This window comes from Sesamum indicum, linkage group LG2 (genome assembly GCF_026168435.1).
Source record: "Sesamum indicum cultivar Baizhima isolate 11 linkage group LG2, ASM2616843v1, whole genome shotgun sequence".
NCBI classification, from domain to species: domain Eukaryota; kingdom Viridiplantae; phylum Streptophyta; class Magnoliopsida; order Lamiales; family Pedaliaceae; genus Sesamum; species Sesamum indicum.
Window position 1 is genome coordinate 13,194,082 of NC_142658.1, and position 14,956 is coordinate 13,209,037.

The window sequence follows — 14,956 nt, forward strand, 5'->3', positions numbered from 1 at the left end:
AATCAAATAATTTTGGTATTAATGCGAGAAAGTTGTCCTTCTCACTTAGTCTTTAAACTTTTTCATTTACGTCGTTAGAATATGTTCTATATAAAATTTTAAAAAAATTACATAAAATTCCCCTGTATTATGAAAACTCGACAAAAAAACCCCATGTTATTCTTATATGCAAAAAAAAATCCCCATAATTATAAGTGTTTCTCACTTGCCTAATTCCATCTCTGCCATCTAACGGAGTTAATTTTTTCCTTAATTCCATGTCATGCCCTTATTACTTATTACTGCAGTAACAAGGGGTGGGGGGGGGGGGCGTTTTTCTTCCTTCAGACGTGAGTTGGAAAAAGAGGGGGAGAGACGACAGGTTAGGGCTTGCAATTTTGGGTTTAAATCTTGCAAAATTCCCCATTGTTTGCACAAGTTTAGTAGTTTTAGCGAGTGTTCTGACTGTTGTGATGCTATTGATTGGGAAGACGAAGTAAAATTAGGGTTCGCAAATTTGAGTTTCTTGCAAAATTCTCCTTTGTTTGCACAGATTTGGGGTTGCTTATTGTTTGTTGGTATTGGATTTGTAAAAATGATCTGAATGATATCCTTTCTTCGACTCTATGTATCTATTCTCTTGGTAGGTAAGGCATGATATACTTATGTTTGATTTTTGTCTTTGTATGTGGAAAGTTTTATGACAAATCATAAGTTTATTTGTGTGACGAATCATAGGTTAAAAATTGAGCTGTTGAGACAACACGTTCAGAAGCATAACAGTGTGAATATGTATATTTTCCTACCTTTTTGACCAAATATTTCTTGAAAATTTGCATCGAATGCTTGGAATAGTGGATTCTTCCACTGTTGGTCACAACACCCTAACCCCATTTGCCTGAAAAGTTGTATTTTATAATTGTTGTCTTCATTTTCATATAAATTATTTGATAGTAGTCTTTTTTGTTGTATTTATATTTATTTAAATATTTGATAGTTGTCTGCAACATTTGATAATGTGTCTCCCCACACCCTTTTAATTAACAGTTTTTATCTTGGTAGTTATCTACAAAGTATGAACAAAAAGTTGTTGTATTTATGCTCATTTAATTAACAGTTATATGCAAAGGGGTTGTGTCCCCACTTGTATGGATTGGTTGCTAAGTTTTTTATTTGTATATTTAACTGCAGAATATTGTTGGCTGATTATGCTAATTTTGATATATGGCTTGGTGGTGTAATTGAATGGGTGCCTATAACTAAATATGTAGGTGGTAGTAGAGTATGGTTTCCAAATGTGGATAAGGAGAGATTATATTATGGGAACTTACTAGAAATGTATGCTAAGGCAGGGGGTAAGGGGCTAAATGTGGTTGTTTATTGTTGCCTACCTGGACACACTTTAGATGATGGACTTAGGATGTTGAATGGGGATGAGGGTATTAGACTTTAATGAAACCATGAATTTGACTTTGATACTTTTGAACATACAAATAACACAGACTCTCTACACAATTCTGAATCCATACACCATCCCAATAATACTTCATCTTTGTTTGAGGATATACAAACTAACATAAGTGAAGAGGTTGAGAGGGAACATGGAGTTAATGGTTGTGAGGGGGAACAGGTTAGTGGTGAAGAGGGTGATGGGGAACAGGGGGTTGAAGGGGGTGAGGGGGAACAGGTTGGTGAAGAGGGGGATGGGACGATTCCAGTTATGGGGGGTCAACAACATCTGAATGTCCTTCTTCGATGCTAGAAGATCTAGAGGTCCTCTAGATGATGATATATTTGATATAGACCACCTGACCATGCAAGAAAAATATTCAGAACAATAAGAGCATTTGTGAGAGAACAAAAAAAAAAAAGAAAAAAAAGTGCAGCGGAGCAGTAGAGACAGGAGGATGAGAGGAATATGGAGTTTGATGGTTGGTTTACTCATGCATCAGAGGAGGATGAGCTAGTTTCACTTAGGAGTTTAGATGACGAGGGACCTAGTTACCCAGTGTGGAATGAGAGGACAGACTTGGGGAATAAGGATTTAACAATTGGAATGAAGTTTCCAACTAGGAAAAAATACAGGGAGGTGTTGAGGGATTGGGCTGTTAGAAGGGGTTGGGACTTAAAATTCCAACATAATGAGACAAAAAAGATAATAGCCACTTGCAAGCCGGGATGTGATTGGAGGATCCATGCATCTAAAGTAATGAAAATAGCCACATTTCAGATAAAATCAATTAAAGATAAACATAATTGGGCACACATGACTGAAAACAAGCAGGCAAACTACAAGTACTTGGGTAAGAGGATTGAGAATATCATTCGTGACAATCTTAATAAAGGCTTAATCTCACTAAAAAACAAAGTAAGGAGAGATGTTGAGATTGATTGTAGTTTGCACAAAGTGTACAGAATTAAAAAATATGCACTCCAATTGATCAAAGGTAACATAAAGTTGCAATCTGAAATGTTGTATGATTATTGTGCCACTATGGATAAGTACAATCCTGGAAGTACTTTGGTGTTGAAGGTGGATAGAGAATTAAGTCCACATGTACTCCAAAGGATGTACTTCTATCTTTTTGGTCTTAAAGAGGGGTTTCTAGATGGATGTAGCCCAATCATTGGGCTTGATGGGTGTTTCTTAAAGAGTATTTACAGGGGGCAATTGTTGACAGCAGTAGGCAGAGATGGGAATGATAATATTTATCCAATTGTTATGGCTTATGTTGAAATAGAAAAGTATGATTCTTGGGAATGGTTTTTTAATCTTTTGTTGAGAGATATAGGATCACCTGATGAGAAGGGATGAACTTTCATTTCTGATAGACAAAAGGGACTGATTGAGGCAGTCAGTTCTCTGGTACCAAATGTAGAGCACAGATTTTGCTTAAGGCACATGTACAATAATTTCAAATCAAAATTTAAGGGCCAATAATTGAAAAAACTTTTCTGGAAAGTAGTCTCTACTTATAATGTGAAGCAACATTTGAGAATAATGTCACAGAATTTGAAAGAGTGTCTCCAAAGGTAGGATCACTACAGATGCTTATGAGTGGTTGTCTGAGGTGCCTGCTCAACATTGGGCAAGATGTTTCTTTCCAGTAAAAACTAAGTGTGACACAGTAGTGAACAACTTGTCTAAGTCTTTCAATAGATACATACTTAAGGCAAGAGAGCAGCCAATAATTGATATTTTGAAACTATAAGAAGCAAATGTATGGCCAGACTTCAAATTAAGAGAACGGGCATGGAAAAGTATGAAGGTGATGTGTGTCCAAACATCCGTAGAAAAAATGAGAGGCTAAAGCTTGAAAGCAAACATTGTTTCCCCACTTGGGCTGGTCAAGATAAGTATGAAGTCATGCACTTTATGGAGAATCATATAGTGTACTTGAATGACAGACAATGCAGCTGTGGTATGTTTCAATTGGTGGGATATCCATGTTGTCATGCAATTGCAGCAATCAACTACCACAGACTGAATGTACAGGACTATGTAGACACATACTTGAAAAAGGAAACATATCTAAAAGTCTACAATCACATGATAAATTATGTGCCTGGTATGGATGATTTTGAGGTGTCAACACTTGGTAAAGTGGCTCCTCCATCAGTGAAGTTCAAGGTGGGTAGGGCAATAAAGGTCAGGAGGAGGGATGCAAATGATACCAAAGAGACTGGAAGAGTATCAAGAAAGGGCTTAACACACACATGTGGTATCTGCCTCAAAACAGGACACAATAAAAGATGTTGCACCAATCTCCCTCATCCATACTCAAGAGAAACACGAGTATTGTAACTTTATATACTAACATAATACATAATTTTATAATAATTTCTAATAGTTTTTCTATCTTTTTTCAGCATCCACATGTTCCAACAGATGGAGCTGAAACATCACATGCAGCAGAAATGCTACAATCAAGTGAAGGGATTAACCTAAATGAGATATATTTTAAATATGACTTTACACATAAATTATGATGATTTTAACTTAAACATATCTTATGCAGATTCCTGCTTCTAATAGTCATAACCAATTTTCACAGTTTGAACCACTGTTTTATTTAGAAGAGGTACTTTTTCAGCAATCTTCAATATGAATTTTGACAATTAAATGGATTTAAACTTACATATATCTTCTGTAGCTTGCACAGTCACAAATTGAACCACTATTTTACCTTCACGAGGTATGTATTCGTGTAAATAATACTTTCATTATGCACTAAATGTGATGAAAATTCATTTCTTACAGATACCACAAGCATCTGAGTTGTCAGCATCAACTCAAACTTTACAATCAAGGACAAATGATGTAGATTTGTTACAATTTTTATATCATGAAAAACAAATGAAAAACCATCATTTACTCAACATTCATACATCAATTATCATATTCTACAGATGTATGGAGTTTTTCAAAGATTAAGAAGGCCACTTTTGTGCCACCAAGGTCTACACAATTCAATTCACCATTTGAGGTAAGTAGATTTACAGAACTTGGACTTTGGTAACATTCATAATAATAGCCCACCTGTAAATTAATCAAAATATTGTTGGTTTAGATGCTCCTAAAACCTAAAGAAAGACCTAGAACTAGCCAACCACCATCCAACAACAATGTGCCGGTGTCTAATGCTCCAAGAAGGAGAAACAACCATCCTGATATCTACATCAGCAAAAATACAAAAAAAATCTAAAGGTTCAAGTACGAGTACCAGTTTCCAAAGAGAGTGTTGTCGATCCAGAAGGCCAACTTTGACTAATTAGTTGAAAAACCTTTCTGCCTTCTATAGGCCAAGCATTGGGTCAAGCTCATTCAAGGGGCAGGATGCATCTAGGAAGAAAGATTGAAATGGCAGCGGAATTGTATGCACATCATGCAAGTGTTTTGGTATGAACATTGGAGGAATTTAAGTTTGTTGTTATGTTATGCACAGTATATGTTATAACTAAGTATTTTGGCAGCAACTTTTGCAATGTAAGATGGGCTTTATTTAAGTTGTGGTACAATGAAGTATTAAGTGTTTTGTTGTGGTACAATGAAGTATTAAATGTTTTGGCGAAGCTTTGTTAATCTAACATGACATTGTTAAAGTGTTTTGTTGTGCTACAGTGAATGATTATTTAGCTAAGTGTTGAATTTAATTGAATATTTTTTTTGGTTGTTTTGGTACTACTTTGTTCTTCAAGTATGTATTATAGGACATCAATTTAAATACATCCAAAATGGAATCAACTTCAATTGCGAACATCCAAAGTACATCCATTAAATTACAACATATAACTACTTGAATAATACTGCAACAAGCAAAACAACAAGAACTAAAAAAATGCCTTCATCATTCGTTCATTTGCTTCAAGTCTCTTGATATTAGATGTCAAATCCTTGCATATAGATAGTACTTCATCAAAATCGTCCTCCATTTTCATATGTCTAGACTGGGCCTCTTCTTCGAATTTAGTAGATTGTGTTGATGTTGACTGTGAAAATTTTTCAAAAATACTAATAGGGTCCAACCAACAAAAAAAGTTACATTCATTTATTGTACAATTACAAAATAATTTCCCTTCACTTTCTTTGTTTGGACCTACAAGTCTAATTGTAGCATTTTTTTTAGCAATAACACTTTGGATTTCTATATCGTAAATCAATTTTTTCGTCTTTCAAAGCGGATTTTCGAGAAGTAAAAGACATGCTACATAAAGAACAACAAATAAATATTTTTAAAAAAATTAATGTTAAATAAATAATTAGAATTTGTTTTTACCTGGAGAAAAGTAAGCTTGCAGCAGGCCAAAACCTGAATTTTGTGTAGTATGTTTGTGGGAGGATGTTAAGTTGTATATATAGTGGGAGGAGAAGGGTATTTTGGACTATTACACTACCAAAAAGGCTGAAATAGGATAAAAAAAAAAAAAGGCCTCTACTCTCATTCCCCCGCGTGTACAACACCTTCCATCCGTTTTGGACGGAGCAGTCTTTTTTACAGGGTTTCAAAATTCATAGGGTCTTTTATGACTATTTATTTAACACAGGTAAATTTTGTACAATTTTAGCATGACACCGGGGTATTATGCAATTTTCCCTAGAAATTTCCAAACAAACTACTTTAAGTGATTTTTATTTTTTATTCAAACTTTTTACTTAAAAAATAATATGAATAAGTTTATTCTTTTTGTAAATTAACAATATAGAAATATGTAGAAGCTCAACATATATAACTATATTTTACAGGGTAAACTATTTATGGGGAAAAAATGCACAAAAATATATGTAAATTAAGGTGTAACTACATATATTATGCATATAATTTTATAAAAAAAAATATTTCTTTTAATTATATTGAAATGATATGTTTTATTTTCACTTGCGTGTATAAATATTTAAAATATATCACATCATTACTTACAAAGTTATAAAATATTATAGATTAATTACATATTTAGATTTCCATATTTTAAAATACATAAATTAATATATTTAATACCATTATAAAAAAATCGTATTAAAAATATTTTATACAAAGTTACACACGTATAAGTATTTAGATACATAACGACATAAACTACATATTAGGTAAATTTTGAATAATTACAAGAAAAATATGAGGATTATAAGCTTACGGAGCTTCTGCATGTTTCTATACTAATTATAAAAATAAATTTTTGAATAACTTAAATTTATTTATTTTCTACAGGAATGATCGTAATAATTTTTCTTATTCTTTTGGGATGGGGGATAGGGTTTAAATTAGGAGGACATTTTTGTCTGAAAAATTATGTTCAAGTGCTATGAATTAAGGAAAAATAAAAGAACCAATAGGAAAAAATTAAAATAGTTTCATATAAAAAAAAACTTAGGAAAAGTAAAAAAATATTATGAAATGAGGAATAATTGTTGAATTATAATAATCTTGATCTCCATTGATCTAAAACAACTTTTTGAACTTAGTTCATCAAAGTTATATCACTCATTAAGAAGGGCAAAGATAATTTTTTTAAAAAAATAAATAAAGAAAAAAAATATTGTCACTTTAATACAGGGCTAATTACACTTAAATCCCCTCTAAAAATATAAAAGTATATTTTTTCTTCAAAAAGAGTTTTAAAATTACACTTACACTCTATATGAAAATTCACCATCTATTCCTAAACTATTCCTGTTAAGATTTGGATGGAAAATGCTGACGTCGGTAAAAAGAATACATAATTTTTTTTAATTTTACCCAATATTCTGATACTTATAAGGGGTAAATATAATATATATAAAACCAAAAAAATATAATTGTAATTAAATATTACTCCCAGATGATAGTAACTGGATAGAAGTAGTCATTGATGAATGAAAAACTAATCATGGTTTGGTGTTCTTTTTACTTCCAATATATGGAGTGAGATTAACATCATTGTTGAATCTATTTTTTGAAAATGTCTTTTGGTGTTTCTTTTTACTTCTTATATATGGAGAGAGGTTAACATCATTGTTGCATTTATTAACATCATTGTTGCATTTATTTCTTGAAAATGTCCTTTGGTACTTTTCTTTTACTTTCCGTATATAGAATGAGGTTAACATTATTGCTGCATCTATTTTTTTGAAAATATCTTGTTTAAATACTTTATTTAGTGTTTCAAAAAATATATGCAGCAATAATGTTCAGTTCACCTCATATAGGAAGTAAAAAAAGCAAAAAATAAAATGACTAGTTTTTTCCATTCATAAAAATATTTTATTACAATTACACTCTTTTGACTTAATATATATTATATTTAGGCAAAATTGCATGTTACCCCCCTATTTTTAAAAATTCAGCTAAAAATCCCCTATGTAGGATAAAGAGGCAAAACCCTCCTTTATAGCACACGTTCCCCTCACCGTTAACTGAAGCTACCAGCGTGAATTTATTTTGTCGAAAGACGTTATGTCCTTATTTATTACATATTATTTTTTATTATAGTAGTCGTTGGATCCATTTCATCACAATAGTTAGATCTTAAATTTATAAAATATTAAGACTATAGATTTTATCAATTTTAATATAAATTATATTTAGAATTATAAATTATTATTTTAAAATACTAAAATAATTGAATTAACTCCAACCCACCCCCACCCCTACCACGAGGCCCCCTTCCTCGCCGCCTGCCAGCCAACGTAGAGGGGGCGACAGCGACTGTGGTTGCCTAAGGGTCGGCAATCGTCACCATTGCCAAATTATATTCTTTTTTAAATTTGTATTCTTAGGTTTTTAATAAATTAAAAAATTAATTTATATTTTTAAAAAAATAAAAAAATGATTTATATTTATATAAAAAATTAAATATTGATACTAAATAGTATGATATTTCTAAATATCTTTAATCTAAATAATAATTTAAATTTGTATAATTATTACAATTATTAATATTTATATCTATATACATATTTAAATTTGAGAAATGAATTTTAGTATATTAATGTTGCATGGTGTTTTAATTTAATTTTTCCATGTAAATTATTGATTTGTAAAATAAGTATATGTTTTTATTCTTAGTTAAATCTATTTAAGAACAAAACTTTTTTAGGAAGGATGAAAATTTAAAAAACACAAAAAAAATACTCAATAAAAGGATTCTCAAACCAAAAGAAACAAAGGGAGTAACTTTATATAAGCAATAAGGGTATTATTATTAATTTTTTGAGTTTAAAAGTGATTGGTAATTTTAAAAAAAGAGCTTATAAAATCAAAAAAATAAAATCTTAAATTCCTTACAGTTTTAATAAACTCCTTTAGTTTTGATTATTGATATCTCGGATGTCAACTTTTTCAGAGCCCGAGTAGTTGTCAAGCTCAATTGACCAAAAAATTCAAACCCATTTGTGTCAAAATCAAAAGGCCCAAACACACAAGACCCAACTCTTGGCCCAATAAAGATCTGCTGATGATCGAGGGTCAGTTCAGGTCCACCTACAGTCCACTAATCATTTGACCTATTCAATTGAAAGATCAATGTCGACCGCAAACGACACATCACAAGCATGTCAGCAAGAAGTAACTGAACTAATAAATAATTCGGGATAAGCGTCTGAACTAACCCCAACAAGTAACAAACTCCTCCTAAATAAGTGCCCTCAACAGCTGATGTGGCAGCAATGTTTCTTGCCTGTGTGGGACGTGGTTGACGATTCATACAATTGGAGTAATCCACTCCCATGAAAATAGACTTGCTCAACAATTTTTTGATGCAAGGATCACCCTCAATCGAACCCTAAATTCTCTCAACCGGCTGCATAATCCACTCCCAACAAAAGTCAGTTGTTTGTACGCTACCTTAAAGTACATATATAATTAAAGTGGACTTTTACTTTACATATATATAGAGGGAGAGTTTTTTCCTAGTAATATCGACATCATAGGAAGAACGCTTGCAATTTTCCCAAAATAAAAACGAAACTAAAATAACCTTGTAGGGGGTGAATAGCAATTTATCCTCCCGTGACATTGGAATTGAGCAAATTACCCCTATAAAAAATAAAGATAAATTGCTACATTTTGAAAAACATAGAGGGATAAATTACTGTTTTATTTTTCAAACACGAGTAGATAAATTAAAATTTTACCCTTATAAGAGAAAATTCAATGAATCAAACAAGAAAATTATTTATTTAGGTAGTTCTAGAAACAACTGAAAAAAAAAAAAATCAAAAGCTGATATATTCATAATCTTAACTGTCCAAACTCCAAACAGAATCTAAGTTACTTAGAACTTTGGTCTTGAATTAAAAAAGCCATGTAATAAATACAGACAAAAGAGCTCATCCAAATATTTCAACCCAATTACCAAAAAGGGGCACATCAACTGTCGGTGGATTCAAAGCATTTGTATCCCTCACATTCACACTCTACCCATCTAAAATTAACTTATCCATCAACACCTACGTTACTCTTTTGTCATTATTTATTTATTTATTTATCAATTTCTCAACAAAAAAAAAAAAGAAAAAGGAAAAAAAAGAAACATCATTAATTATTGACAGTTCTTTCCGGGTTCCCGTTTACAATCGTTTGTTGCCATAAAAATAGTATTGTTTATGTTAAATTTTATTAATTATTATGGTACATTAATAAATAAATATGTTTTATTTTAAATATATTTTTTCTTTTTCTTAAAAATTACATAATTATACTATTTTCGGTTTACTTCATACTAAAATTGAAAATATATTTAAATAAGTTGTGATAATAAATCGAATAAGAACGAAGGACTAAGTTAAACCCCGAACCATGTTAGAAGCATATTTCAAAATGTTTAATAAATCAATAAGTAGTACAAGATATGGCCTCTTAAAAACTCTTTGCCATGACAGAATGTTTCGGTTATAATAATCAAGAACAAAACGAATCAAAAGAATCAGTGGGCCAAGAAAAAAAGAAGATCTCAATGATAACGACGCATTTGTGGGACTGACAGACATACATTATTAAAAGAATCATAATTAATTTTAATTTTTTAATATTTTAGTTCTTATATTTTTTATTTATATGTAATTTTTAATTTTATTAGTTGTTAAAAATTAATAAAACAGTTTATATATTTTCTATTATTAACATATAATATAAAAAATTTATAATGTAATACAATTAAAAATTATAATTAGTAAATACATAAATATAATTATAATTAGTATATAGAATATAAATATGTGCAGAGTAGCTAGTGTCATGGATCAATTAAAATATTGGGACATTCCAATTGATCCATGACACTATTTTATCTACTCATCAGGGTCGACGACGAACTATTAAAATTTCTAATGAGATGGACTGACTCAAACATTGGTAAGACAACAAACTCATATCCGATCGCAATAAAAAGAAGCTCCATCATATCAAAATAATGTGCTAACAAGGGATCGTAGAGGCCAAATAATGAAGCCAATACTTGAAAGTTTTTTTTTTATTTATTTGTATGTGATATTTAATTTTATTAATTTTTAAATTAATTAAAGATTAATATTTTTTAATTATAAAAAATTTGAAATATTATAAAATTAAAAATAATAACTATTAATTAGTATATGTTATTATTATTATTATTAAGTATAACATAAATATAGATTAACAAAAAAAAAATTGTGCCCAAATCCTTAGTGCTACAAGCCATTTTGGGGTATAGTTGCAAATTTTTATTTATTTTTATAATATTATAATAAATAACTCGTTGGGAACGAGGCTATAATCGCATAATTACACCCGACTTTTTTAAATTTATTGTAATTATAAATATTATTTTATTATTAAAATAATTAAAAAGATCATTAAATTAATCTAATAAGTGTTCCCCTACAATAATATGCCGTATGGAAGTATTTTACCACCGCGTACTATAGTCTAGCATCCATTCGATTTTATGTTAAAAAGATACTTTACAATTGGGAGGAGGTTTTAAAATTTATAAGCTGCATAAATCTAATATTAACTAATATTAAATTAAAATATAATTAATTAAAAAATTATAAAATATTTACAAATTACTCGTCATGGTCACAATAGTCTTGTGCATACTATAGTCGAATTTGCTACTTTGATCTAATTATCATTTTATTAAAATAATATCATGACTTTATACTTGGTATAGAAGTAATTCACAATAGAGCTACGAGGGGTTGTCATTATAATATACCTACAGAGTATTTGTATAAAAATTCACATTAAATAAAAATTATATTTATAATTACAACTACAACAGTATATTTATATATATAGTTATATTTTATTAAAAATATATGGACATTTCTGTAATTATATCTGATTTCAAAAATACCAATATAATGCATCATTTATTTTTAAAATAAATTAATTTCAATCACATCATAAACTCTAATTATGAAATTATACATTTTATATTTTAATAATTAATAACTAATATTATAATTAATTAAATAAGTACGATTACAATACGCATACGTATTAAAAAAAGGAAGTGGGCCCAGGCCCAAATGTGGAGGAACATGAAGCCCACGCATTGAAAACAACCACCAAAGTGTCGGCAGGAAAACGCCAAGATCAAGTGTGGTTGAGCAAAAGAGGGTCGGTCGGGGCCCAATCGGACGGCTAAAGTGGAGAGATCACGTGGGGTGGGCCCCCACTGATCGTAGCCGCGTTTCATGCACCACCACATCTCACCCTGTCCCTTCGCATTTATGCATTCAAAACCCCCCACCCTTAGCTGTCATTTGTACCTCAAACTTAAACCATGAACTATTCCCTAGACCCACTTCCTCAAATTACTTTAATACCCTCAAAGTAACAACATTGTTCAAAATCATGCCCCCCCCCCCTCATATTTTACATTTTTTCTACCAAACATAAAAACATTAATATTTATTCATTAATTAATCTATATATATATTTTTTCAAATAATTTTAAATCTTAGTTACCAAATAAAATATGAATAGAAAATATTTATTGGTGGAACAATGCTAAACATTATTTTTTTCAGACGAACATAAGGACATTTTAGTGAATTCATATGAAAATACACCAAAAAAACCCTATAGATAGCAATTATATGCCCTTTTCCTTATATTACAATTATCATAATTAATCTTGTGATATAATATGGGCAAAAAATAGAAAAATTTTAATTAAGACCCAATTTCGCCACATCAAAATTAATTACATAAAAAGTATAATAAATTTGTCGTGTAATTCATTTGCAGTTCAATTAAAGTGTTCAAGGGTTATATTCTATTGATTTGAATTCGATCAAACTTGATTTAAATAAAAAAAACATCGACAAAAATGAAGTAAATAATGAGATGGCACTCAACAATAATTAAGATGAAGTGGTAATGAACACTAAATGAACTAAAAGAGGTGTTGGTAATTAATAATTATGGGATAAAATTAAAAAAGAAAAGTGTGTAGAAATACATAGGGAGAGAAAAGTCATATGGGTGCAAGTGGGATAGAACTTCTTCATCCTTTACAAGAAACAAAAACAACTAAAAATGAAGAAAGGAGTTTTACTCTTCTTCTCCACTCCTTATCCTCAACCCCAAAGAATGTATTCATCTTTTTTCTTTTTTCTTTTTCCTTTTCCCATCCTTTATCCCTTGAAATTTCAAAAAATTAAAGAAAAATAAAAAAGATTTCAAGCCCTAAAGGCCAATCAAGAAAAGAAAAAGAAAAAATTGGATAATAAATCACTTTACAGACTTGCCGTGATTGTAGCCATAGTATGATAGATACCATTTAACAAACTTTCTCAACCCGGTTTGCAAATCGGTTGTGGGTTTGTACCCGAGTTCTCTGCGGGCGGAGCTGATGTTGGCGTGTGTGAAGGGGACGTCGCCGTTGCCGGGCATTTCGATGACGTTCTTCTTTGCCTTGACTTTCAGGTGCTTTTCCAGGATTCCGACCATCATGGGCACTGTTATGGGGGAGGTGTTGCCGAGGTTGAAGATCCGGTACTGCGCCGGTCCCCGTTTCTTGCCGCCGGAACCGGTGCTCTTCTTTGCTGTGTCTAATGATGCAACGCAGCCCTTTACAATGTCGTCGATGTAGGTGAAGTCACGAGCTAAATCGACCCTGTTCTTGCCCCGGTATATCGTGATTGGTTTGCCTTGTAGAATGTTGCGGGTGAAAGAGAAATACGCCATGTCGGGTCTGCCCCAGGGTCCGTAAACCGTGAAGAATCGTAGCCCGGTGATTGACAGCCCGTAGATGTGGTTGTAGGTGTGGGTTATTTCCTCGCCCGCCTTCTTTGTTGCGGCGTATAGTGAAGCGGGTTGGTCGGTTCGATCCGATTCGGAGAAGGGAACCTTCTCGTTCAGGCCGTAGACGGAGCTGGAACTGGCCCACACAATAGCGGGTTGCGGGTCGGCGGTCTTGCATGCCTCGAGGAGGGTGACGAGGCCGGCAATATTGCTGTGCACGTAGGAGTGGGGATTCTCCATGGCGTAGCGCACGCCGGCCTGCGCCGCCAGGTGCATCACATGGGTAAAGGCGACGATCTCGAAGAGCTTGGCTAACAAGCGGGCGTCGTTGACGTCACCCTCCACGATGAACACATTGTGGGAATTGAGGAGGTGTTTGCGCGCCTTCTTCAACGACGGGTCGTAATAGTTGTTGAAATTGTCCAACCCAACCACCCCGTCTCCGCGTTTTTTGAGGGCGAGTGACACGTGGCTCCCTACAAAGCCGGCGGCGCCCGTGACAAGAACAGAAAATCCGTTTTGTCGGTGGATCTGGGCTGAGTCCCTCACCTGCTTTTCCCAATGGATGCCGCCCCAGGCGGTGGAGAAGTACTTGCTGCCGGAATCCACGAACGACTGGAAACTCAAATACGCGGCCGTCAGCGCCACCAGGAACAGAGCCCACAAGAACAACGTGCTGGTGGAGGCGAAACACCGGTGGAACTGCCGGTGCATCGAGTGCGATTTATCCTTGAACTTCCCCGGCGTGGAGGGGAGGAACAATTCTTGCTCAGCCACCGGACGCATTTCTTTCTTCCCTTCCTTCCCAATTGATTAACCAATCAAGATATCTATTTTCAACTCTCCGGCGGATTAAAGATTTATATATAAAGGAAATGAGAGAGATGAAATGTAGAAAAAAAAAAAAAAAACCACACAGGCAAGAACAGATGCAGATGGAGAATTGGATGCACCTGCTAAGGGAAAAGGAGAGACGAAGAGATGTATATATAGTCGAGGAGGAGTGGAGAAGACGCGTGAACGCGTTAAAGGACGGCCAGGATGGAAAATATTTTACGAAGAGAGAGAAAGAGAGGAGAGAGAAAGAGAGTGGAAAAGAAAAGTAAGACAAGTGAGCAATGAGTGGACAGTGGAGATTTGAATATTAATTAATTAAGCTCAGGATTTTTGGGGTTGATTTGTAGAGAGAGAGATAGTATGGGGGGTGAATTGGATAATATGGAACTTTGATACGCTGGATTTGGTAACTTCGTATACGTACGGTT

The 14,956-nt window shown here is 32.7% G+C and overlaps 1 protein-coding gene and 1 pseudogene across 1 annotated transcript; one reads left to right on the forward strand and one right to left on the reverse strand.

The window, feature by feature from the left end:
* Positions 1–2,245: 2,245 nt before the first annotated feature.
* On the forward strand, positions 2,246–4,839 carry LOC148789191 (uncharacterized; annotated as a pseudogene).
* Positions 4,840–12,836: 7,997 nt separating this feature from the next.
* LOC105155627 (UDP-glucuronate 4-epimerase 1) lies at positions 12,837–14,653 on the reverse strand. Its single transcript, XM_011071524.3, has one exon. The coding sequence runs from the start codon at positions 14,475–14,477 to the stop codon at positions 13,179–13,181; it is 1,299 nt and encodes a 432-aa protein (XP_011069826.1). The 5' UTR covers positions 14,478–14,653; the 3' UTR covers positions 12,837–13,178.
* Between the last annotated feature and the right edge of the window lie 303 nt (positions 14,654–14,956).